The 27,914-nt window shown below is 37.1% G+C and overlaps 1 protein-coding gene across 1 annotated transcript in view; it reads right to left on the reverse strand.

The window, feature by feature from the left end:
* The window catches only part of HERC1 (HECT and RLD domain containing E3 ubiquitin protein ligase family member 1), a 212,340-nt gene that overhangs the window by 144,786 nt on the left and 39,640 nt on the right, over nt 1-27,914 (reverse strand). The window contains 4 exon segments of the mRNA XM_070378058.1: nt 1,611-1,922; nt 2,893-3,087; nt 10,075-10,170; nt 16,605-17,560. Of these exon segments, the coding sequence (XP_070234159.1) occupies nt 1,611-1,922; nt 2,893-3,087; nt 10,075-10,170; nt 16,605-17,534 (1,533 nt within the window). The 5' untranslated portion in view covers nt 17,535-17,560.

The following is a 27,914-nucleotide window of genomic DNA, read 5'->3' on the forward strand; positions in this document are numbered from 1 at the left end:
AGAGCTGACTCATTTGAAAAGACCCTGATGCTGGGAAAGATTGAGGGCAGGAAGAGAAGGGGATGACAGAGGATGAGATGGTTGGATGGCATGACTGACTCAATGGACATGGGTTTGGGTGGACTCCAGGAGTTGGTGATGGACAGGGAGGCCTGGTGTGCTGTGGTTCATGGGGTCACAAACAGTCGGACATGACTGAGCGACTGAACTAAACTGAAATGAAAATTCATTTGACGGCCAACTTTGTCAGACAAACTCCCATGAAAGCAAAGTATCCCACTTTTAATTCTGATATAAAATAAAATTTTAAAGGTTTTTATAAAAGAAAATATTCATAGAAAGAATGCAATCTTAAAATGGAGGAACTTACAAAATTGCATATAATTTTAAGTTAGGAAAATGACTTCATTTCTTTAAGGAAAGGTAAAAGAGAAACAAAAAGAGGACTTCTAGATTCAATTTCTAATGGTGCTAATTATTTGTGTGTGACCTTGGGCAACTTACTTAACCACTTTTAATGCCTCATTTAAGTTTTTGTTAAAATGCCATTTACTCCAAGAGACCCTTCTGATCTCATTATCTAGCATCACACCCCATCAAAGTTAGTATCTGTTACATTACTCAATTTTTTCTTTACCATTATTTGAAATTACTTTATATGTTTGCTTACTTATTATCTCCAGCCCACAGATTAAAGATCCACGAGAGTAAGAATCTTGTCTCTTTTGTTCACTGTGCTGTGCTTAGTCACTCAGTTGTGTCTGACTCTGCAACCCCATGGACTGTAGCCTGTCAAGTACCTCTGTCCATGGGGCTTCTCTAGGCAAGAACACTGGAGTGGGTTGCCATGCCCTCCTCCAGGGGATCTTCCCAACCCAGGGATCAAACCCAGATCTCCCGCACTGCAGGCAGATTCTGTACCATCTGACCCACCAGTGAAGCCCAAGAACACTGGAGTGGGTAGCCAATCCTTTCTCCCGGAGGATCTTCCCAACACAGAAATTGAACCAGGGTCTCCTTCATTGCAGGCAGATTCTTTACCAGCTGAGCTACCAGGGAAGCCCCTTTTGTTCACTATTATATGTCAAATGCCTAAAACACTGCCTGGCACTTGGAAAAGAAAGTGAAGTTGCTCAGTCATGTCCAACTCTTTGCAACCCCATGGACTGTAGCCCACTAGGCTCCTCAATCTATGGAATTTTCTAGGCAAGAGTATTGGAGTGGGTTGCCATTTCCTTCTCCAGGGGGTCTTCCAGGCCCAGGGATCAAACCCAGGCCTCCTGCATTGCGAGCAGACACTTTACCGTCTGAGCCACCAGGGAATCCCATGTAAGGTACTAGATAAATATTTGTGAAATGGATGATTCTCAGTTTCCTATCTGTAAAATGAAAATAATAACTGCTTTAACAAAGCTTTTAGAAGAATTAAAATTTAAAACTATATGTGAAAGTGTGCTGTAAACCAATAAGCAGACATACAAAAGATAAGCCAAAGGGTTAGGAGGGGGGCTACCTCAGAATACACCAAAATCTGAAAGGTATTGTCAATTATAGCAATCATGAGTTCCAGTGCAACTAATTATTTTTAAATCCAAAAAGAAGGCACATACCTTTCCCTGCAGAGGGCCCTGAATAAGCTTGGGATATTTCTGTGTTGAACTATTTCCATGTCCCAGTTTCCCATAATCACCATCTCCCCAGCTGAAGACTTCTCCTTCTGTAGTAAAAGCTAAAGTATGACCATCAGATCCTTTAGAAGATGAGACCTTTTTAATGGACCTGTGAGGTTCAAATGTTAACTTTTTTAAAGTAGATTGATTATTAGAGTCGCCAAGGCCTAGTCTTCCATAGCTGCCTTTACCACAAGCTCTGACAGAGCCATCTGTAGAAATGACAAAAGTGCAGTACTGTCCAGCTTCAATCTATAAACAAACAGAATCAGATATAAAATGCTTCTGTGAGAATCAAAGTATATTAAAGTTTATCTTACAAAAGAAGCTCAAAGGAAATCTTTTATTTTTTTTTTAATTTTATTTTATTTTTAAACTTTACATAATTGTATTAGTTTTGCCAAATATCAAAATGAATCCTCCACAGATATACATGTGTTCCCCATCCTGAACCCTCCTCCCTCCTCCCTCCCCATACCATCCCTCCGGGTCGTCCCAGTGCACCAGCCCCAAGATTTCCCCAAAGGAAATCTTTTAAAGTAGAAATGCATCTCCACAGAGATTAAGAAATAAACAGAAAAATTAAGAAAATTATTAATGGCCTATTCACATTGACTTTATTGTTAACTCAAATTAATGTATATTTTATCTTTTCAGGTTATCTATCCAGTTTTGGTTCAATGAAACAACAAAGTAAAATGTTTCCGCCTCCTCTAATATAACTGGTAAAGGGAAAGAAGTAAAATTTTCCTGTAATTCCTTAAGGTCCATTATAACAAGAACCATGTAATACTTATTCTAAATTCATTTGAGAAAAACTTATATTTTAATGAAAATACAGAAAGTTCCAATTTGCCTAAAAGGTAGCTACAAAGGTAAAAAAATGATCACAATAAGAAAATGAATGCCAATATGGCAAAAGGAAAATTCTAATTTTTACCTAGTCTTATTTACTATTTGTGTTGAATATATGTAAGTCTGTTGACATTCAGAATTCTTTTTAAAACTCTTGATGCAAATTTGATTTTTTAAAACTTGGAAATACTGTTAGGAAAATGAGGGACTTAAAATATTTTTTCTATAAAAATCCAAAAACTGATGCAGTATAGTATAGAAACAATACAGATAAGAAAACAAGTAAGAACATTCACTCATAAAAACAAAAACCAAAAAAATCCCACTCATAACATCTACCAATTTGTAAAGTATGCAGAGAACTCACAGTCTGAGCATCAGAGAAACTAGGAGCCAGTTTGGGTTGTAGTATTTTCTCCTGTGTGCCTTCTACCAACTGATGGCTGCTATTGCTCCCCCAAACATAAACCTCACAGGTTTCTGAAACAATGGGAGTATCACCAGTCTGAATGCTATCAGGGCTAGCACATGTTCTTGAGTAATCAGAAGCCATTCTGCAAACCTATTAAAATAAGAAACATGCAATGAACACAAGACATTTTTAGTATAGATATTTTTTTAAATATTCTCTGAAATTGTTGACTTTCTTGCTTCTAAAACTATCTCAACTGCTCAAATAACCTAAGAACAACATATCCAACCTTAAACACAGATGGCTAGATTATCTACTCCCACAGAAAAAAATCACAAAAAGATACTAACATGGCAAAAATGGGGAGGAGAAGACACAATCAACTTTTATACCTAAATATTTTATTAATGTATAAAACAGCATTATAGAAAAACAAGTAGAAAAACTCCACCTTTAATAATCCCATCACCTTAATATATGCTACCTTTTTTAAATACATGTCCTTCCAGAGTTCTGCACATACATGTTTTTTAACAGTTATCACAGTGGATATACAAGTGATGACACAAAAGGACCATACAGAATTTTCTTTGTCTACCTAGTCTTCATAATTGAACCAACAATATTTCATCTGATGTAAAAATCACAATTTACTTAAGCATTTTCCTTTAAAAGGACAGATTCTTTCTACTTAGTTATATAAGCCATTTTTAACAATATAGCTGCTGCTACATGTTTAATTACTTTCCTTAGTAGAGAAACTCAGAAATGGAACTATTATATGCAAAAAATGACAACAATTACACGATTCCTGAAACATACCATACCAAATTGCCTTTGAAACTGGTGTTATGATATTATGAATAAAATGAGGGCTTCCCTAAAAATAATAATGGCTCAGAGCAATTCAACACTCACACACGTATCTACACATATTTATATATGTATATATGTATAGATATATATATATATACACACATATATACATGTATAGATATATGTGTAGATACGTGTGTGAGTGTTGAATTTGCTCTGGGCAAATATATATATATATATATATACACATATATGTATATATCTATATGTATATTATCTATATAATCTATCTACATTATCTATATATACATTATATACAATTGTATATACATTATCTATACATACATTATATATACATTGTATATATATTATATACAATCTATACATTATCTTTATATATACATCTATATGTATATATAGATATAGCTATATAAAAAATCATGGCTTATTTACCATTTGTGTTGAATATAATGGTAAAGTCTATTGCCATTCATAATGCTTTATAAAAATTCAGGCTTCCCCTCTCCCCTCCTCTCTCCTCAAAACCCTGCCAAAAGCATAGAACCAGGGTTGTCATCACAGTTTCCCTAAACAATGAATAGGCCTATGTAAGAGTACCAGTCTCACTGCATTCATACCAGTAACTATTATGCTTTAAATTTTTTTGAAAAGTTCACTGGGGAAAAAGAGGATGCATTCTTTTAACTTCACAGTTCCTTATTACCAACAGAACTAAAAATTTCCCAACTATCTGCTTACAACTAACTTGCATCCATTCATTTATTAGAGCTCCGTGGATTTTTTATTGACCTGTACGAATCCCATACAATAAAGATATTATCTCTGACTATAGTAGTTTTCAATTTGTTGACTGCTTTTTAAAGCTTTTTATTTATTTATTGGTTTTGTTTTTTTCTGAATCAAGCAAAATAAGAGAGGAATCTTTAAAAGCCAATATATTATATCACGAGACCATTAAATGGGAAGGTATAGAGTAATTTCAGTCAGAACCTTTAAATAGTACCCAAAACCAAGATAATATGTGTGTCAAATAATTTCAGTGAACATCAGGAGAGTTCTGAGAACACACAAAATGTGCATAAATAAAGGCTGCTAGTCCCTAATGACAGATCTGAAATTCTGCTGCCAACAAAAGGATGATGGGCTCAGGTAAGTTAGAATTTATCTCAAGATCTATTACAGTAGTCTCCCTTTTCTCACAGTTTCACTTTTTGTGGCTTCAGTTACTGGCAGTCAACCGTCATCAGAAAATATTAAATGGAAAATTCCAGAAATAAATAATTCATAAATGTTAAACTGCATACTGTTCTGAGTATCATCCCTTTGTCCAGCATAGCCACATTACATAAACTACTCACCCATTAGTCACTTAGTAGCCATTTGGTAATCATCTCAACTGCCAGTATTTCGGTGCCTGTGTTCAAGTAATCCTTATTTTACTTAATAATGCCCCAAAGTACAAGAGGAGCTATGCTGGCAATTTGGATGTTCTCTTATTATACCTAATTTATAAATTAAGTTTTAACATAGGTATGTATATATAGGAAATAACATGGTATTTATAGGGCTTGGTACTATTTACAATTTCAGGTATCCATTGGGGGTCTTGGAATATATACTGAAGTGAAGTGAAGTGACAGTTGCTCAGTTGTATCCAATTCTTTGCGATCCCATGGACTGTAATCAGCCAGGCTTCTCTGTCCATGGAATTCTCCAGGCAATAATACTGGGATGGGTTGCCATTACCTTCTCCAGAGGATCTTCCTGACCCAGGGATCAAACCTGGGTCTCCTGCACTGCAGGCAGATTCCTCACCATCTGAGCCACAGGGGAGATCCATTATATACTGGGTGGATTACCATTCTATAATAAGGCTTAAAAAATCATAGCCCTCCTTCCCTGACCCCCACAAAAAAGAAAGAGGAGAAGAAGTTGAAGGGACAGGGAAGGAGAAGGGGAAGGGAAGGGGAGAAGGGAAGAGAGAGAGAAGAAGAGGGAAGTGGGAAAGAGAGGAAGAAGTAGAGGGAATGGGGGAGGAAGTAAAAAAAAAAGTTTATTCAAAAGACTTAAGAAATGTTTTTTAAAAACAACTACAGGGTGGGAAGAATTCTAGGAAGATGACAATAGCAGCAGCAATGTAGTTTTCCAAACATGGAATCACTGCACAGAACAAAAAGAAGGCAAAACTCCAAACTCATGCTTAACATTCACAATAAAACTAGACAAACATAGTTCCAATAACTCCAAAATATGAGCAGGTGCAGACAAACCACTACCAAACACAGAATGTGCACATTAATATATCTGTACAGGAGGAAGCCAGAGAATATCTGACAGATCTAAGAGAAAGAAAAAGGCCCCAACCAACCAACCCAGTACTCACCAGAAAGAACAGTGAGCCAATCTAAGCAGTTGCAACTGGGAAGAGCTCTGCCCTCTCTAAAAAGCAGGTAAGTAAAAAGGATCCACGAGGAGCAGTTTGAAAGAAGCTAGAGCAATCTAATTCGGTGACCTCTTGAAACTGACAAGCCAGTACTCCCTTCCAGAATAGAGCCCTCATGTGAAGCAGAAACTACTGGGAGTGGAATAAAAGTTCAGCAGAATGGGAACAACAGAGAGAAAAGAGAGAAGCTTAAGATAAAAGGTGGGGAGGGGAATATGCTGGAAACCATCTTATTTCTTTTTTTTTATAACATTACATAAAAACAATAAAGGAAGGGAGTCTTTGGATCTAGAAAAGCTACCTTGAATCTCATCCCATTCTAAAAATTCAGGAAAATAAAACAAATTTTTCAAAAAATAAGCAACAGAAAAGTACAAAGGTCAAATTCCATATGAAGCTATTATTGAGGGGAGCGGGGGAGGGAAGAGACAGAATAACATCATTACTTTTAAATAAAAGCAAGCCAGAAGAGAACTGCCCACAAGACATATCAAACTGTAACCTATTTCAAAGCCAGCTAAAGGGATTGAGAAAATGAAACAAGACATGAAAGAAAAGCACAAATCTGAAATAGACTTGTTCAAGAATAAGGTGACAGACTCAAAAAAGAATTAAGAGATGAAAGAAAAAACACCATTTTGGTAATGAGTAAACTATAGGGAATCCAAGAGTAAATAAATAGTAAAGATAATATTGTAAGAACAACAAAAGATTAAAAGGATAAAGTTGTTTAGAAATAAAAAAGAAATGAACATCACATAAAAAGTATTAAAGAAAACGTGAGAATTACTACTTAGGCAAAGATCCAACAAATAAGCAATAGGAGTCCCAGAAGAGAACCAAATTTAAAAAAGAGTAAAAATAGTACGAAAAACAATAATTTATGGAAACTTCCCTGAAATAAAAAAGATTTCAGACTACATATTGAAATCTTCACATCTCTGAGAATATCAACTCTAAATGGATAACATCAAGATGTATTCTTGTAAAATTACTGATTTCTAAAGAAGAGATCCTTTGGGCTTCTCAGCAAAACAAGCATGTGACTCATAAATATATGAAGGAAAATCAGATTATCTTCAGACCTCAGCAGCAAAGGTTTATGACAGAAGAAAATGGATAAATATATTTAAGAAGGAGAAGGAAAGAAAATGTGAGCCAAAGATTTTATCTTTTCTCTTCTGGAAAGTGACTTTTAAGTATAAAAAGCATAGCAATTAACATGTAAGAACTAAGAGAATCTTTTCCATAATTCTTTACTGAGAATTCTACTTGAGAATAAGCTTCAGACAACTAAAAAGAATAGAGAGACACTAAGATAAACTGGCAGTGAGCACTAAAGATGTAGTTATTTATAGAACTCATATTAAGTGAGGGTTGTAACACAGAGTTATGCATGCCCTGAGTATGTACGTATAATACAACTACAAAAAAATGGGGAAATCGCATGTAAAAAGCATTTTTTAGTAAACATATGATGGTAGTATTTGTCTTATTTTAGGGTTACTCTGTGTGTCACACTATGTGACCAAAATAAATAATTACAGGATATTCTAATTTTACATCCCTATACCTTGAAAACTGATGTTCTTACTTTGAAAGAAAGGAGATATAACTGTAATATAGAAAAAGGTAAGTAAAAATTCTATAGCCCTGAAATTGCAAGTATCAACTAAAGAGGTATACTATTAGCTTTAAATACTCACAAACATGTACACACACACAGACACACACACTCAAGCTTCCTGGCTCTACTGTAAGAGCCTAGAAAAATAACACTGACACAGTAGTGGTGAGCACCCTGACTGTGATCCTAAAATACTATTTTCCACCAAAAGAAACCAAGGCTTATGGAGAAATAGCTAGCTAGTTGCAGATCCAGATCAAGAAATGTGTGAGATGAGTCCATCTTGAGTTCAGAACAATTTGATGGGTCAGTTACCACGGAAGCTACCAAAGATTATTAGGTCTATGTTAAAAGAACTTGGGAACCACCCTGAAGAGACTATTACCCTGAAAGACTGTTGGCCAAAGATAAAATAGTACCAGCTTCACTACAGATGATAATTCAATGAAGTAAAACTTGAATAGGTTTAAATCTGAGTTCGTAATAGTATTTTTCAAGTGAAGTCAACTGGTCAAGCTTGAAGGATGACAGAAGACCAGTTCATTAAACTGAAAACTAGTAAATAAAAATTGGTGTTAAAAAAATTTTTTTTAATCAAATGGGAGAATCAAACATTTATTCTGCTTTTCCTGTTTGAACTGTCGCAAGGTAACCAAACAGTCAATAAGGGAATCATCTCTTCACGAAAACATTCCAACTAACAACTGAAAGATGAAAGATATAATTAGAATATTTTCCTGTGGTTATGTATGGATGTGAGAGTTGGACTGTGAAGAAGGCTGAGCGCCGAAGAACTGATGCTTTTGAACTGTGGTGTTGGAGAAGACTCTTGAGAGTCCCTTGGACTGCAAGGAGATCCAATCAGTCCACTCTGAAGGAGATCAGCCCTGGGATTTCTTTGGAAGGAATGATGCTAAAGCTGAAACTCCAGTACTTTGGCCACCTCATGCGAAGAGATGACTCACTGGAAAAGACTGATGCTGGGAGAGATTAGGGGCAAGAGGAGAAGGGGACGACAGAGGATGAGATGGTAGGATGACATCACTGACTCGATGGACATGAGTCTAAGTGAACTCCAGGAGTTGGTGATGGACAGGAAGGCCTAGCGTGCTGCAATTCATGGAGTTACAAAGAGTCGGACATGACTGAGCGACTGATTTGATCTGATCTGATACCATTTTTCAACCAAGCACCAATGAATAGATCTGATCATTAAGAATTCAGGGTTGCTAGTACTACAAAAAGAGAGACAATCAAATGAAAGATCACAACACCATGTATGATTTTGCCAAAGGGATCAAACCTGAAACAGATCAAATCTCTAGATTCACCTGTCAAAATACAGGAAATACAAAGAAACTGTATTATGAATAATCAATTAACAAAATCCAAATGGTAGGAAATTCTACAACCTAAAAAGTCCAGGTCCCTGAACAAACACATTGAAGGAAAAGATAAACATATACATATGATTTTTTTTTTAAGTAGACAAGACTGAACTATAGTGTCTAAGGGATGCAAACAACTATAAAGAAATGCAAGGAAGTGACTACTCTCAGGATAGTGGTTCTTTAGAGAAGGAGGAAAGGGATAATGACCAGGACATGAAAGGGTTTCTAGAGTTTTATCTCTTTCCTGAGCACAGACTAAAAGGCTGTTTGTTTTATAATAATTCCATTTAGGCACATGTTTGTGTTTCTTATGTTTTAATAATAAATTTTTAAATTAAAAAAATACACCTTACACAAAGTCCAAAATGAATAAAAGGGTATGCACTGACAAATATGTTTCCCTCCCAACCCTTATATGACACCCCAGCTTCACTTTCTAGAAGCAACCAATCATTGACACCACTTTCTTTTGCATCCTTTCCAGAGACGGAATTGGATTATTTTTAAGGGATAAATATAAGCATTTTAAGACAACTAACTTTTCGTTTTTCTTCTTTAATTTTTATTGGAGTATAGTTGATTTCCAATGTTGTGTTAGTTTCAGATGTACAGCAAAGTGAATCTGTGATACGTATACATCTATCCACTCCTTTTGGACTCTTTTCCCAAACAGGCCATTATACAGTACTGAGTAGAGTTCCCTGAGCTACACAGTCAGTCCTTATAAGTTATTTATTTTATATCTAGTAGTGTGTATATGTCAATCACAATCTTCCAGTTTATCCCTTGACAAAGCAACTTTTAATGTATGATTACTTAAAGTCATGATTATTACATACCTCTTCAAAGAGACACAAAGCTGCCTCATAGAGTGAGCACAAGCCATCAGATGTTCTGGTTGGTTCCCTCCACTGACTCCGATCAGCAGATGAACCCTATAATTAAGATATTGTGGAATACAGTTTGGTAAGGAGAGAGACATATATTAAAATCACTTAAAGTGTCCACAAAACGTTTAAAGAACTGTTTATGTAATTATGTGCTTTAAGGTCAAATCCTAACATTACATCATGAAACCAACTTTTATGTGTTGTAAAAGATGTGGCTATTCAGTGAAGCAGTAAATTAAGTACCAATCCCTCACTGATTATCTTATTAAACAGTGATTTGTTCTAAGGGCCACAGGTTTAACACAGAAACAGTCAAACAGGCAGAATTTTGTCAATTACACACTCTTTGGGTGGCCAATATTTAATAAATGAAGTGAAGTGAAAGTTGCTTGGTCATGTCTGACTCTTTGAGACCCCATGCACTGCTAGCCCTCCATGCTCCTCTATCCATGGGATTTCCCAGGCAAGAATACCAGACTTCCCTGGGGCTGCCTTGTTCACTTGCTCCAAGAATAAAGCAGCATATAACCAACTTAACTGATGATCCTGACCAGAACAGCAGTTAAGTCTGTTCCTCCTTAGTTTTGGCATAACAAAAGTCCCACAAGTCAGTTCATAGCTGAGGAATCACAGCTCCTCTCTGGAACTAACAGCCTAATGTTATTGTCCACTTGACTCTCCATTTATAGACACCTTACAGGCATCTCAAATAAACATATTCAAAACTAAATTCCCAATCTAACATTTCCCCCACATTCACCCAAACCAGTTCCTCCTATGCAATTCCTCCACAAAAGGACCCTATGGTTATGACCAGAAATCACTCTTTTACTGAAAACTGATAAATCAGAGTGAACTTGACCTCCACTGTTCCCTCAAATTCCTATATTCTTAAATCTTTACATCACAAATATCAAGTTCCTTCTCTGATTTATCAATCCTATAATTGTAAAATTTTCATTGGTGTCTTTATTTCAAAGGCTATTGTTTGTAAAAATACATTCTATATGATCACGTGGCAAATATACCATAGAAAAGTATATCCTCTACTGTAGAAGGGATTTGAGCCTACGTGCTTTGTAAGATCCCATTCAACTCCAGGACTATATGATTTTATCAATTCAAGGTATTTTAATTAACACGATTCCTAGGTAATGAAAGAAATGATATTGGCTATTTAATTTACTGCTGGGTCATCAGATGCTAAGCTACTGCTACCAAATCAATGTTTCCTCGTAATCCCTTAAGGTGGTACTTTTGGAATTTTAATGTAAACATGAATTATCCTGAAACTGTTAAAATGCAGATTCCAATTCAGTAAATATAGGTGGGGGCCTTAGATTTCGCATTTCTAACAAGCTTCCAGTGACACCAATGCTGCTGTCTGAGGCTCACACTCCTAATAGTAAGGCTTTAAAGAGCCACTTGCAGGTCTCAGAGTTATATCAGAAGCTGGCTGTTCAAAATTACCTAGATCCTAGACAGATAAGGTGTGGCTATACCAGAAAATATTATAATGTACAGCCTCTCCAAATTCCATAATTAGCTGTGTAGAACCTCTGGGAAAAACAGAATTGTAATCTGTGACTCCATTCTTTAAAGGTCACCTCTACTGATCACCAAACCAAAAGCAGATGAGAAACAACAGCTTACTATACCTTCTTGGGAGCTGGTACCAGGGCTATAATAATCGGTTTTCTTATGCCTGTTTACAGTATAAAGGAAAACACTGAAAACAGCATAAGGTTTTCAGTAACAGACCTGTGTTTAAATCCATGCTTCATCACTTTGGGCAATGTGACTTAAGGATTAGTTTCCTTATCCTTAGACAGGAATAATGCCTCTTTTATTTAGGGCTGTTGGTGATAACAACTGAAATTATGCATAAAACATCTGTAGCACAGATCTTAATACATAGAAAGAACTCAAAACTGGAAGCAGTGATTGTCATTATTTTGTATGATGTACACAGAGAAAGAAGAAAAAACACAGGAAGTCTTTAATATATTTTTGCACCAAACCAATTTTTCAAAAAATTCTTCAAAATCTGTCTGCAGTGACTGTCATTGATTTCTGTTCTCCCCAAAAAATCAGTATTAAGCGTGAGACTAATCCCTCCCCAGTCAATTTGGATTAAAGACATCTCTAAAACTCATTTTGTATAGAATTCTTAATGTGTTTTGTACATATACTACATAACAGAAAAAGAGGGCTACATCTAGGCATTTTTCATTTTGGAAAACAAAGCATGTTAAGTGTGTAACAATTCATACACTACTAACAGGAAGTTCAAAGGTCTAAAGATACAGAGGAAATTAAAATAACAAAAATATGTGGTTTTACAGGTCTTCATTGAATTACCTTTCTCTTATTTACCTACCATCATAATACCTTTTCATTTTTTCCCCACCTGTCTTTTTATTAATAAGATAATCAGACAAGAACATTAAGACTTGATGGAGTACATTTCCTTATGTTCTTGCTATCTGGTTTTATTCTTCTTCCAATTGTTTCAGTGACTCCCCACTGCCTACAGAACTAAGCTCAAAACCCCATAGCATGGGATACATGGCCCCACCTAGCTCATCAGCCTTAGTTCATCCCATTCCACCATGAACATCCAGAAGCCTGCTTTCCCACACCTCCATCACTCTGTGAACACTACACCTCTCACCTGAAGACTTTTTCAGCTCCCTCATTCACAAACCTCATGTTTGGAAGCAAACTCTTTTCAACTAAACTTAAGCACCCTTCATTTTCAGCCCCTTCCCCTCTAGCCTTCCTCCTATGTCCCATGACCTTGTCCCTATGCAGAGCTCTACTGCAGTCCAGTACCATTAACATGAAATGTCTATGCGTCTCTCTTTCCTTAAACTGTAAGCTAGATAAAGGCATGGATGCTACAAAGCTTATCCATCTTTCTAACCCAGAGCCTAGCAGTATCTGGCACACAGCAAATACCTAGTGGCATCAAAGGCCAAAGACGCCTTTACTGCTGTTGATATTTTTAGTTTATTTTTTTAGGATGCGGGGATATACAGTGACATTATTTCCCTACTCTTTATTTAAATATAAGTTAATGATTATCTTGCACACTTGCACTCGAATCTCTGAATTACTGTATGTGTAGGTAGTGGAGGTTGAGTAAGAATCACACATGGAAATACAATTTAAGGATGAACTCTTTTTTTTTTTTTTTTTTAAGGCCTTATACCAGTTTCCTGATGCCTCATCAAGTAAAGAATTCGCCTGCAAAGCAAAAGACACAAAAGATGCTGGTTTGATCCCTGGGTGGGGAAGGTACCCCGGGTAAGGAAATGAGAATCCATTCCAGTATTCTTGCCTGAAAAATCCCATGGACAGAAGAAACTGCTGGGCTACAGTCCAAAGGGTCGCAAAGTGCTGGACACAACTGAGTGACTAAGCATACCAGGTACTCAAGTGATGGTTATGTGTCTCTCCCTCTAACTTTTATTAATAGCTTGGGGGTAAGTTTTATCCCAGCTGCTCATGAGGAGAGAATCTTAAGATAGTGAGAATCAGGTCAGGATGAGGTCCAGTGTACCAGGAGAGGCTCTAGATACTTTATGAGTTCTCAACTAACAACAACTGATAACACTGAAAAGTGTAAGAAATATGAATCCTGGAGACCAAGAGCATCAGATCCTATCACTCACTGTGCAAGAAAGAATAATAAATACAAAGTTCAAGTTAATAACCATCTCTTTTCCCTAAGATCTATCTGAAATTTAATTAAATTCAATCTGACATAGGCCTGTGGTGTCTCCTGGAGGGCCAAACTAAATCACACAAACATACAAGATTCTTCCCCAGAATATACCCAGAATTTTGACGAAAGCTATCTGGGGTATCCTAGCCCCAACAGAAAGTTATAACATAAGGGTATAGCCTAGAAGGGGAAGAAAGGAGGCCCTTTCTGCCTAGGTGAATACAACATTCTGTCCAGAAATGAAAGAAGTCAAGTGGAGAGAAAACTGGAAATCCAGCAATAAAATAAGTTTATTGTATTTTATATCTACTTTAAGGTAGGCCTTCATGGGGGGAAAAGTCAGCCTATTTAACATAAATAGTGTAAAAGCTGCCTATAGTAGTCAGAGAAAAACACGGGCTTTGCCAACAGACTAGGGGTTGTAAGAACTGGTTAACACAGTGCATGGCCCATCCGTGCTTAATTAGGAGTACACATTATACTTTCAGTTCTTTTGACAAATAGGTGTGTAACTTTGGATAACCACCACAGTTTTTTCATCCTTAAGATAACAGTAAACAATATCTTCTTTACAGATTAACAAGATAATTGAATGAGACACTGCTTATAAAAAGCAGCTGGTAGGTAGCAGGCACTCAACGAGGGTTAGAGCTCTTCTTCCCTTATGCCAGGTACTGGGAAGCAGTAAGTAAAAATTCAAAAAATGAATGCAATAGTATACTATACGTTAATTAAATGAATATTAAAGCTCATTACATAGGTAGTACGTATATTTAGTATAAAGATTTCTTAAGCTTATAGAGCCAATTTAAACTCACAAACAAATATGCATACAAACATTTCCAATGTGCTAAAAGACAACGAAGCTAAACAGATACAGAGAAAAGCGATTTTCTTTCTTTGGGCATTCTCTTCCCGCTAAGGAGCAATACTGCAGGATAAGGTTTAGAGGGTAAGGTGGGAAAAAGGCCTCTGACTCAGGGTATTTAGCATTTTGGTTAAAAAGGAAATACACTAGGGGTAAGCATGCAATCATATAAGTTGATTGTGTAATAATTAACATCTTTTCTTTATGACAAAGGCAATGGAAAATAAATGGGACTGTAAAATGAAGAATTAAGTAACTCCTCACAGAAATATTAACATGTGACCAAGAACAGATACATTATTTTAGGTCATCAAATGGGATTACATATTTGAAAATGGTGTAAATTTAGAGAACGTTACCAGAAAGTATTAAGAATTACAAAATAAAATGAGAAACACAGATATGCAAGTGCATGTTTAAATATTCAATAAGAAACCACAAGAGGCCTAAATGCCTTTCACTGCTGTTACCTCAAATCTTTCTTACTCAGATCACTGCATCTCTGGCTCTAGGTCTCTACTTTAGATAAAAGATCATAGGGCCTTTCCAACATGCCAGATTTGGAGCAAAGCACCACATGCTTTTCTGTCTACATTTTATTTAACATTAAGAAATTCAAATTTTCATAGATATAATCTAGAGTCTCCAAGTACTTACTTACAATAAAATTATTTGTAAAAAAAAAAAAAAATGACCCAATATTTACTATTCAGTTCACAAGCATAAAACATTAGCCAGGTGAAAATTTAAATGCCCTGGTTTAAAAGTAAATTCAACATAATTGTTTTTTACGAAACATTCCTGTCAATCCAAGAGCTCTTCACTTTTGGCAGGGGGTAAGACATGAAACATACACACATAATTTATAAATCATATTTTTATAAACTAAATAAATTTGTTAAATGATATATGATATCTGGTGATAAAGGACACCAAAAAGGCTGATCAATGTCACCCAAATGAAATTAAGTCAATTTATGAATGGTTTAATCTTTATATTCCAAATTTGTATTATTTCAAACTTTTATTCTGTTTTCAAAAAGCACTGAATTTCAATTTCAGAAATTCTTGAAATTGATCATACTGCACTGCATTTTACTGTTTATTCTTTAATATGGTATCCAAAGTTAGTTCCTTTATGATAATCAAGTAATTAAATTCCTTCATGAACAAGATATTCATTACAAATCTAGGACGCTCAGTTCATCACTTCCCTCCATTCAGGTCTCTGCTCAAATGTCACAATTCAGAGACTTTCTTGACCACATTAACTAAAATACCACACCTATCCCCCTCCCCAGTCTCTGCTTGAGTCCATCATTCTGCATTCCCTTTCCCTCCCTTATTTTAATTCTTAGAACTTCACACTACCTGAAATTTATATGCACTGTCTGATTCCCCCACTAGGCTGTGAGATCCAAGAAACTACATTTTTCTCTGCTGTATCCCTAGGGCCTAGAATAATACTTAGCATATAATAAATATTTAATAAAAATTGAGAAGCTAGAAATTAGCAATTTGTCAAAAGATCTCCATACTCACCAGCCAAGGCCCCTCATTTTACATTTGAGTTTGCTAAAACAGAGCAAAGTTAGATGAATTTCTCAAGTTCGTATAAGAAGCCATAAAACTTAAACTACAATCCTGACTCCTGATTCAGAAATCTTAACATAATACCAACTAGTTTGTCCTTAAATTACGTATTCACATCAACACATATAAAAGTTTATTCACTCCAAGTATGTAAAATATTTAACTAACTTAATATCGCCAGTAGAATTCTCAAATCATTCACTGTTACCACCAATTCATTAAAAGCTGAGTTGACCTTTTCCAAAATTGTTAGATAAGAATTTTAAAGCTGAGATTTATTATACATACCAAAGAACGCCTCATCTGCATTAATATAGTCATAAAGCAGTCAAAGCTGATCATTCCTTCTTGGCTTGACAGTAGTTTGCTTTTCTCCATGGAATTTACAACTGCTGAAGCCCCCAGTGCCATTTCTATCCATTCAAGGAGATACCGCAAAGAACCTCGCTGAGCTGCTAAACCAAGCAGCAACTCAGAAGCTAATCTACGACCTAAAGTGTCTGCTCCAGAATTGGGAATAGTTACTCCTTTAAGAAAGGTTGTTACTTGTGATAAGCAATCCAAGCCCATAGGTGGAATCTTGCTTTCATTTGCTAAAGATAATGGTGGCAAAGAGCTCACAACTTCAATTGCAGTATGAATAACATCATTGCAAAGACTGAGACCAGGTCCCGACACAGGCATCATCCAACTTTGTCTCAGAAGTGCAAATAATAAACTTAGACCAGTTCGAACACCCATTTCTATAAGTGCATCAGTGCTTGACCGAGGACGTTCACTAACAGAATGGACATCTGCTGAACCAGAGCTGCTCTCCGGAGAATGCTGCTGCTGTTTCACTTTGCCTTTGTCGTGGTATTTATTAGAAAGTGCATAGAAGACACGCTGGAGTACAAGCAATCGTTTTCGAAGTGCCCCAGCAAATGGGGAATCTGAACATACCATCTTTGCAAGTGCTAGCTGACTGCTAAGAAGGGCATCCAAATAGTGGTCCTGTTCATCACTTGAAAGAGACTCACGTTCAAAGTCTGGCAGCTGTGGTCCTTTGAGGCACAAAACTTGTTGAGGCAAAGGTACTACTTCCTTATTGCTGACCAGTTTAGAATATAAAACAGCAACCCCCTCTCTTGTAGCAATAGATTCACTGTCCTCTGTAATCCAGGAGCTGTTGAGGTGTTCAAGCCATTTCAGTTTCACTGGTGGAACCATAGTTGCCATATTGATTTACTCTTCAGCCATTAGTTCTATAAAGAGAGAAGAAAAAGCAATCAAAAACCTATGAAGATACTTCAGAAAATGTTTCTTAACTTCCATCACATATTACAATTAGTAATCTCAAACTGATGAAGCACAAAGTCTGGACTTTAGTTAACAATTATGTATCAATGTTAGTATTTTAGCTTCAGTAAATGTACCATGGTTATTTAAGATGGCAATATTAGGGAGAAACGGGTGAAGGGCATACAAGAACACTGCACTATCTCTTCAAATTTAACGTAAATCTAAAATTATCACAAAATAAAAGGTTTATTTTAAAAATCAGTGATTTATGTACCTTTTCTCTTTGGATTCTGGTCCCACTATCATTATAACAATGGGTTCTACACGAAGATGGATCCCAGATTTATATCTCCTGGCCTCTCCTCTGAATTCCAAACTTATACATGTAATCGTCCACTTGACCTCTCCATATATAGACACCTAATAGGCATTTCAAATAAAATTTAAAACTGAATTCCCAATCCAACATTTTCCCCACACCCACCCAAACCTATTCCTCTTGTGGAATTCCTCATTTCAATAAATGGCAACCCTATCCTTCCATTTCCTCTGGCTAAAAAACTTTGGGAGCCATCATTGATTGCTCCCTCTCTTATACTTATACTCCAAATTCAATTAGTCAATTCTACTCTCAAAATACAGAAGAATCCAAATAGTTCTCACACTCTTCCATTGCTAAAACCCCAGTCTAAGCCATCTCTTGGATCACCGAAGAAGCCTTCTTACTGGTCTCCCTGACTGTACTGAGGAACTACAGTGACGCCAGAACTGTGGCATCAGCAAGAATGTTTTTTATATATTTTGTTTACTGCTGTATTCTAGCATACGGTAAGTGCTCTCAGTAAGTATTTGTTGACAGTAACACTTAAAAACTAAGTTTGCTGGGATAAAATATTCACAAGACATATACCCTGCAAAGGACTATCCAAGATACAATTAAGGACTCCTACTGAGCACTGAAGTATTGATGCTTTTGAAGTGTGGTGTTGGAGAAGACTCTTGAGAGTCCCTTGGACTCCAAGGAGATCCAACCAGTTCATCCTAAAGGAGATCAGTCCTGGGTGTTCATTGGAAAGATTGATGCTAAAGCTGAAACTCCAGTACTTTGGCCACCTCATGCCAAGAATTGACTCCTTAGAAAAGACCCTAATGCTGGGAGGGATTGGGGGCAGGAGGAGAAGGGGACCACAGAGGATGAGATGGCTGGATGGCATCACTGACTCGATGGACGTGAGTTTGAGTGAACTCCGGGAGTTGGTGATGGACAGGGAGGCCTGGCGTGGTGCGATTCATGGGGTCGCAAACAGTCGGACATGACTGAGCAACTGAACAACTCAATAATAAAAAGACAACCTCATTTTTAAAATCGTCAAAAAGGATGTGAACAAAACTTCACCAAAGATATGTGAATGGCCAAAATGCACAAGTGCTCAACATCATTATTCATCAGAAAGATGCTAATTAACAACACAGAGATATTAATACACACCCATAAGGATTAAAATTAATAAGGCTGACAAGATAAAAGGTTAGCACGGATACAGAGCAATCAGAACTCTTACAAACCATTTGTGGAAATGTAAAATCTGAACAGCCACCTTAGAAAGATGTCTAGTAATTTCTTATAAAACTAATCATGCGTGAGTGTGTGCTAAGTTGCTTTAGTCATATCTCTTTGCAACCCCACGGACTGTAGCCTACCAGGCTCCTCTGTCCATGGAATTCTCCAGGCAAGAATATTGGAGTGGGTTGCCATGCTCTCCTCCATGGGATCTTCCAACCCAGGGATCAAACCCGCGTCTCATAAGTCTCCTGCATTGGGAGGCAGATTGTTTACCATTAGCGCCACCTGGGAAGCCTCCAAAACTAAACATGTATTAGTTTGTTGATGACCCAACAATTTGTCTCCTACAAATTGACCCAGAAAAAAACACAACCATAAGAAGATTCAATGCTAAATGACAGCTGCCTCTAGAAAGTGAGGGCATGAATAGACTGGGAAGGGCATGAGGTAACTTCCTAAGGTGAGGGCAAGATTGGATTACAAAGCTCTACGCATTTGTAAAAACACAGTGAATATATATTTAAGATTTTACATTTCACTGCATGTAAATTTTACCTTAATAAATACTGAACTCCAGTTGATATACATATATAAGCATAAATATATAATAGAGTTGATATATATTATAAAAGCATATATTTGGAGGAAATACACTGATGTGAGTAATCTTGAAATACATCAAATAATAAGATACATTGGTGGGTATGTGTAAACATATATACACATACACACAGACATATGGATAAGCTATATGATAAAACAAGTATAATAAGTATTAATGGAAGAACCTCAGTGTTGAGTATATATGCCTATTCATTTTTAAGTCTTTCAACTTTGCTGTATGTTTGAAAATTTTCATCATAAAATATTGCAGGGGAGTTGAGACTAACTCCTGCCTTTCAAGCAAGTCCCCAGGATGGTAGTCATGACAGTTAGTGGTAGGGAAAGATCCTCATATAGTGAAGGGCATTTTATTTTCAAGATATAGATAGACCTTAAAGAAAGAGCTCCAGTGACAGATAAGCCAGGCTAATTAAAGGAGTTTCCTGTTTCTAAATACATCCTGTCAAATTCTAAATATAAAATCTAATGGTACTTCCCTTTTCAAGCTTATAATTACTATGCTTTATTTATCTTCACTAGATACTTGGAAAGTATATACTTAGGAGAGGGAAAATAAAACCATAAGCCTCCTTCCACTTTATTCAGCAAAGTATTTACCTAAACATTGTGCAGAGGATATAAAAGTACCTTATTTACCTCCATCCCTGTGAGCCACAGGTAATTTTTCTCTTTTTAATTTTGCTAGTTTGATTGTTATAAAGCACTATGTCGCTGCTCTAATTTGAATCTCCCTGATTACTAACATCTGAACATCGAATGTGTATTTGTCATTTGGATATACTTTTCTGGGAAATGCTTATTCATGTCCTTCTAGTCACATATTTTTCTACTGGGTTATTTTTCCTGTCAATTTGTAAAAAGTTTTTGTATTTTATCATTGTTCTCAACAGTGCAAATATTTCTTCTAAATCTACCTTTTGCATACGCACACATCTTTTCTTTTATAGCTCCTGCTTTCCATTCTTGGTTAAAGGAGCACCCCAACATCACCATGCTCTTACACGTGACTCCTAGGTTATCCAGATATTCACCTGGGTTTTCTTGAGGTATATTTTTATGTTTTTACACATGAGTCTTTATATGAATTTTACATTCATCTAGAAGGAAATGGCCGGAGAAGGCAATGGCACCCCACTCCAGTACTCTCGCCTGGAAAATCTCATGGGCGGAGGAGCCTGGGCTGCAGTCCATGGGGTCGCTAGGAGTCGGACACAATTGAGCAACTTCACTTTCACTTTTCACTTCCATGCATTGGAGAAGGAAATGGCAACCCACTCCAGTCTTCTTGCCTGAAGAATCCCAGGGACAGGGGAGCCTGATGGGCTGCTGTCTCTGGGGTCGCACAGAGTTGGACACGACTGAAGCGACTTAGCAGCAGCAGCAGCAGAAGGAAATGGCAACCCACTCCAGTGTTCTTGCCTGGAAAATCCCAGGGACGGGGGAGCCTGGTGGGCTGCCGTCTATGGGGTCGCACAGAGTTGGACACGACTGAAGTGACTTAGCAGCAGCAGCAGTAGCATTTTTTTTTTAATTTTATTTTATTTTTAAACTTTACATAATTGTATTAGTTTTGCCAAATATCAAAATGAAGCAGTAGCATTTTTAATAAGCTCTGTATGGTGTAAAATTGGATTCCAATTTTATTGTTTCCATGTAGATGGCTAATTATGCCACTACCATTTATTAAGTAATCCTGGACTTCCAAGACAGCTGAGGACAGTGGCAGTTACATAATTATCTCCCCAAATTTCCTCCCAAACAGTAAGGAAAAATTAAATTCTACACAAAACTATACCTACAGCATAATTTGAAGATATATTATGACAAAATTGCAAATCAGCTGTAAAAAAAAGAAACAGCATCAATCCCAGTGCACATACTCTCACCTCAAACAGCCACAAGGCTTTGGGCAAGCAAAAGCAGACTAAGAAAATTTGTAGGAAACCGAGAAGAGGAAGGATAGCGAAGGAGCCTAAAGATGATCTGGAATGACACCAGAAAGATTAGATCCACACTAAATCTGAAAATACAGAACAAGTTTCTAGAACACAAACTACAAGAAAGAGATTTCAAAGTAGATTTAAAGGGTCAGGAATGATCTAAAGGAGCAGGTACAATTTTAATTGACAGGTATGATTTATGTGAGTAATCCTTGAAATGCAGAGAGGAGAAAAAAGACAAAAAAGAAGAGAGAAGAATTCTTTGGCAACTGGATGGTAAAAGGTAAAAGAAAAAAAGTAGGAGTGAATATTTAGGGTTCTGCAAGACAAAAGAGAACCATAAAACTGGAGATATAACAAAGCTTCCTCTCAAGCAAAAGAAACGAATGACATACACACACACCAAAAAATTCTTCAAAGTACTTGGACTTTGCTATATAGACAGAAGAGAGTTCCATTCAGCAATAGAGTTGCAGACATAGAGAACAGACTTGTGGTGTACACAGTGGGAGAAGGAGATGGTGGGATAAATTGAGAGTGGCACTGAAACATAAACATTACCATATGTAAAGATAAGCTAGTGGAGCTCAATCCTGTGCTCTGTGACAACTTAGAGGGGTGGGATGGGACAGAGGGTAGGAGGGAGGTACATATGTATACTTATGTATAAGAGGGAGGGGACATATGTATACTTATGGCTAATTAATGTTGTATGGCAGAAGCTAACACAACATTGCAAAGCAATTATTCTCTAATTAAAAATTTAAAAAGAGGGTGCCATTAAATTAGGAATATTATTTTCTTAAAAGCTCGATACAGTAAAAATGAACAAGAAAAAAGACCACAAAGAACTACTACAGAAAATCAGGAAAGTTCACAAACATCAACTAAGGGAAATCTTCCTGATAAAAAGAAAGCATAAAAAAATAAAAGTTAACAATTCAAACAAAACTAAACACATTTAAACATTTGAGGATATAAAAAGTCTTGATTCAGAAATTAGAAAAATAAAATCAGAAAAAGACCACATAATAAATAAAAGTTTTTGAAAAGGTAAGGGACAGGAAGAGAAGAAGGCTGAGTGCTGAAGAACTGATGGTTTCAAACTGCAGTGCTGGAGAAGACTCTCGAGAGTCCTTCAACAGCAAGGAGATCAAACCAGTCAATCCTAAAGGAAATCAACCCTGAATATTCATTGGAAGGACTGATGCTGAAGCTCCAATACCTTGGCCACTTGATATGAGTGAGCTGACTCATTCGAAAAGACACTAAAGCTGGGAAAGATTGAAGGCAGGAGGAGAAGGGGACAACAGAGGATTAGATGGTTGGATGGCATCACCGACTCAATGGACATGAGTTTGACTGAACTCTGGGAGATGATGAAGGGCAGGGAAGCCTGGTGTGCTGCAGTTTATGGTGTCCCAAAGAGTTGGACACAACTTAGCGACTGAACAACAAGAAGGAAATGGAAGAAAAAGACAAAATTCTTGGAAATGAAGAAAGAATTATAAACTGTCCAAGGAAGAGCAGACGCAAACAATAAGTTAGCAAAGGCAAGGACAACTAAGGGGTGTGGGTGGGGGAAACAACTATGAGAATTAAAATATCTCTCTCTCTCTCTCTCTCTCTCTGTATATTTGGTCTACTTGCCATTCTTATGCCAACAGTGACTTGATTACAATGGCGTTATAAATGTTCTGATGGGGTAAAGCATGTCCCTAACCGCTAAGATTATTGTATTCAATTACATGCTACCCCCATGGCTGATTCATATCAATGTATGGCAGAAACCACTACAATATTGTAAAGTAATTAGCCTCCAACTAAAATAAATAAACTTAATTTTTAAAAAGAGGAAAAAAAAATGAAACATCACTCTAAAAAAAAAAATTACATGCTACCTCTCAACAGAGCACATTTTAATTTGAACTTCATTAAATACATATATTTTCATAAAATAGACATTTTCATGATAATTTGTTCACCCAAGAACATAATATGCCTTTCTATTTGACCCAACCTTATTTTACATTTTCTCCATATAGGTCCTATGCCTTTCTTAATAAAGTGTTTCTTAAGTATTTTTGGTTTTGTGCTAGTATGAATGGAATTTTCCTATTTCCTTTTCTGGATAATTACTGCTATCTAGCGATATTCTTATACTTTTCCAAATTATGCAAGGACAGAGATGAATCAAAGAAATGCAAAATATTTAACAAAGGGACAAAAAAATGAAGAAAGTAAAGAACTATTAAAAGATAAAACAGAAAAAAGGTCTGCAATAAGACTAAGCATATCTGCTACATCACTACCAGCAAAACCCATCTATTTAAACCAAAGACACGGGACTTTTCAACATGGCAGAGGAGTAAGATGGAAAGACCATGCTCCTCCCCAGAAACACATCAAATTTACATCTGCATGTGAAACAATTCCTACAGAATGCTGGCAGCAGACTGTTGGCTTCCAAAAAGGCAAGCCAATCTCCTCAGAATGAAGCAGGGCAAAAAACAAAGATAAAAAAGAGACAAAGGATTTTGGGACAGGGACCTGCACCCCAGGGACGGAGTTGTGAAGGAGAAAAAGTCTCCACACTCTCAGGAACCCTCTCATGGGCGGGGGGAAGGGAGGAGCTTCAGAATCTCAGAGGGGAGCACAGCAACAAGTGCTTGGGAGGCAAAATGGAAAGAATTCCTCACAGAGATCAATGTGAAACAGTACTTCCCAGCATGCCCACCAAAGTGAATGGGGACCGAGTGCTGAGGTTCAGGCTTCAGGGGTCGGACCTCAGGGAGAGCATCGGGGTTGACTGCCATGAACATATGTGCTAATACAACACAGCTGAGGGAGTCCAGGGAAAAGCCTGTGCCTCCCAGGGGCAAGAGATCATTGTCGCAGGGACCCTCGGACTCCGTGAGCTTAGAGACCACAGTAACCCACCTTAGTGAATGCCACAAGTGGAGTAAGTAGCGGCTGTGAACCACACAACCCCAGAGGTAGATACGGTTACTTCCCAGGTGGTGCAGTAGTAAAGAATCCACCTGCCAATGAAGCAGGCACAAGAGAGGCAGGTTCAGTCTCTGGGTGAAGATCACCTACAGTAGGATATGGCAACCCGCTCCAGTATTCTTGCCTGGAAATTCCACGGACAGAGGAGCCTGACAGGGTACAGTCCATGGGGTCACAAAGAGTCAGACATGACTGAACAACTGAGTGCACACACACGCACAGGTATGTATGCCCAGCCACCACCAAAGCTGGTTACGAGTGCCAAAGGCAGAACTAGACACAACTGCAATGTACGATCCCAGAGGGGGCAATCCAAGCGGACTGGTCACCACCAAAGCCAGGGCAAGTGCCTGAGCCAGGGGGCAAAATACCATCCACTGCGGTCCAGACTGCAAAGATAGCATCTGCCACTAAGCTGTGAGAAAATACAGGTTACTTACCGCCCACACCACTGCAGGAACCTATACAGCTTAGCTCTGTGGAGGGACACATGACTCGGAGGGCCAATTCCCATGGGAGAGCACACAGAACCGCCTCAGACTGTACCAACTCCCCACAGGCCTCGGCTGCAGAGATAAACCCATGCACCCATGGGCACCTCATCTTTGACAAAGGAGGCAAGAATATACAATGGAGAAAAGACAGCCTCTTCAATAAGTGGTGCTGGGAAACTGGACAGCTATGTGTAAAAAGAATTGAACTAGAACACTTCCTACCACCATACACAAAAAAATGAACTCAAAATGGATTAAACACTTAAATGTAAGGCCACAAACTATAAAGCTCTTAAAGGAAAACATAGGCAGTACACTCTGTGACATAAATCACAGCAAGATCCTCTTTGATTCACCTCCTAGAATAATGGAAATAAAAACAAAAATAAACAAATGGAACCTAATTAAACTTAATAGTTTTTCTGAGCAAAGGAAATAATAAACAAGATTAAAATACAACCCTCAGGAGAAAATAATTGCAATAGAAACAACTGACAAAGAATTAACCTCTAAAAAATATATACATGTAAGCAGTTCATACAGCTCATATTAGAAAAACAAACATTCCAATCAAAAAAGGGGCAGAAGACCTAACGGACATTTCTCCAAAGAAGACATACAGACGGCCAACAAACATGTGAAAAGATGCTCAAAACTGCCCACTATTAAAGAAATGCAAATCAAAACTACAATGAGGTATCACCTCACACCAGTCAGAATGGCCATCATCAAAAAATCTATAAACAATAAATGCTGGAGAGGATGTGAAGAAAAGGAAACCCTCCTACACTGTTGGTAGGTGATGCACCCATTATGGACAACAGTACGGAAATTCTTCAACAAACTAAAAATAAATCTACCATATGACCCAGCAATCCCACTACTGGGCATATACCCTAAGAAAGCCACAATTTTAAAGGACACATGTATCCCAATGTTCACTGCAGCACTATTTACAACAGCCAAGAAATGGAAGCAACCTACATGTCCAGATGGCTACAGATGAATGGATAAAGATGTGGTACATAATACAGTGGAATACTACTCAGCCATAAAAAAGAAGGAATTTGAGTCAGTTCCATGAGCTGGATGAACCAAGAGCTGGTTATACAGAGTGAAGTAAGTCAAAGAGAAAAACAAATATTGTATGTTAATGCATACATATGGAATCTAAGAAAATGGTGCTGGCGAACCTACCTGCATGGCTAGAATGGAGACGCAGATGCAGAGAAGAGTCTTGTGGACACAGTGGGGGGAGGAAAGAATGGGACAAATGGAGAAAGTAGCATCGACATATACACACTATCATGTGTAAAATACGCAGCTAGTGATAAGCTGCTATGTAAGACAGGGAGCCCAGCCATCAGGCAATCTGTGATGACCTAGGGCAGTGGGGTTGGGGGAGGGAAGGGGAGGGATAGGGAGGCTCAAGTGGGAAAGGATATATGTATGGCTGATTCACATTGTTGTACAGCAGAAACCAACACAACATTGTACAATTTTCCTCCAATTAAAAAATAAATTTAAAAAGTACTTTAAAAAGACAAAGACTGATACCAAAAAAAAAAAAATCTATATGCTATCTAAACAAAATATATGCACATTATTTATAATCTGTTATAAATTAAGTATATATAACAATAAGATCTAATAAGTAAAACTTATTTAAAATATATATGCTATCCATAAGAGAGAGATGTAAAATAAAACAATGTGGAAAGCTTAAAGATAAAATGTAAGATAATAATTTAACAAGCAAATTCAACACCCCCCCCACACCCCGCCAAGAAAGTATTACCTATTTAATAGTAAATAACAATTGGGACAAAAAGTTTCTTGGTAATAAACAGTATAATCATTATCAAGATACAACTGTTGCAAACCTTTATGTATGAGCACAGTAATGAAATACATGAAGCAGAAATGAAAGAAATACAGAGTGGCAACCACAGTAACTGTCAGACTTAATTCCTTGACAAATACAACAGTACGTAAACCTCTGGTTATGAATCTACTGTCAGACCATGAATCCCGCTGAGAAAGTGATGAAAGCTGAGGTCTATACCAATAAAACTGAAAACATACATTCACAAGAAAACTTGTATGGAAAATTCACAACATATTTACTCATAATAGTCAAAAAGTGGAAACTCAAGTGCCATCAACAGATGAATGAGTAAACAAAATATATTGTCTATGCAATGCAATGCAATCCACCCATACAAAGGAATGAGGTAATGATACCTACTGCAACATGACTGAGCCTTGTTAACATTACGCTAAGTGAAAGCTAGACATTAAAAAGTCACATATTGTATGATTCTTTTTACATGAGATGTCCAAGAACTGGAAAATGCACAGAGAGAAAAAGAAAGTCATTTCTTGCCAGAAGCTAGTGGGAGGAGAGAATAAGGAGAAACTGCGTAATGGGTAAGAAGTTTTACTACAGAGTAATGAAAATGTTTTGGAACTAGACAGAGATGGTGGTAGCACAACGTGGTGAAGTACAGCTGAATTATTCACTTTAAAATGGTTAATTGTGTGTTATATGAATTACAAGTCAATAAACTATTGGGGAAAAAGAAAACAAAACAGTATGGCAGGAACTGCTTACCCAAAATGAATGTAGGATACATTATCAAAAGAAGGCAGAAGGGCGCCTTATCAGGTACTGTTGACTAGCCAC

This window comes from Bos mutus, chromosome 10 (genome assembly GCF_027580195.1).
Source record: "Bos mutus isolate GX-2022 chromosome 10, NWIPB_WYAK_1.1, whole genome shotgun sequence".
NCBI lineage: Eukaryota > Metazoa > Chordata > Mammalia > Artiodactyla > Bovidae > Bos > Bos mutus.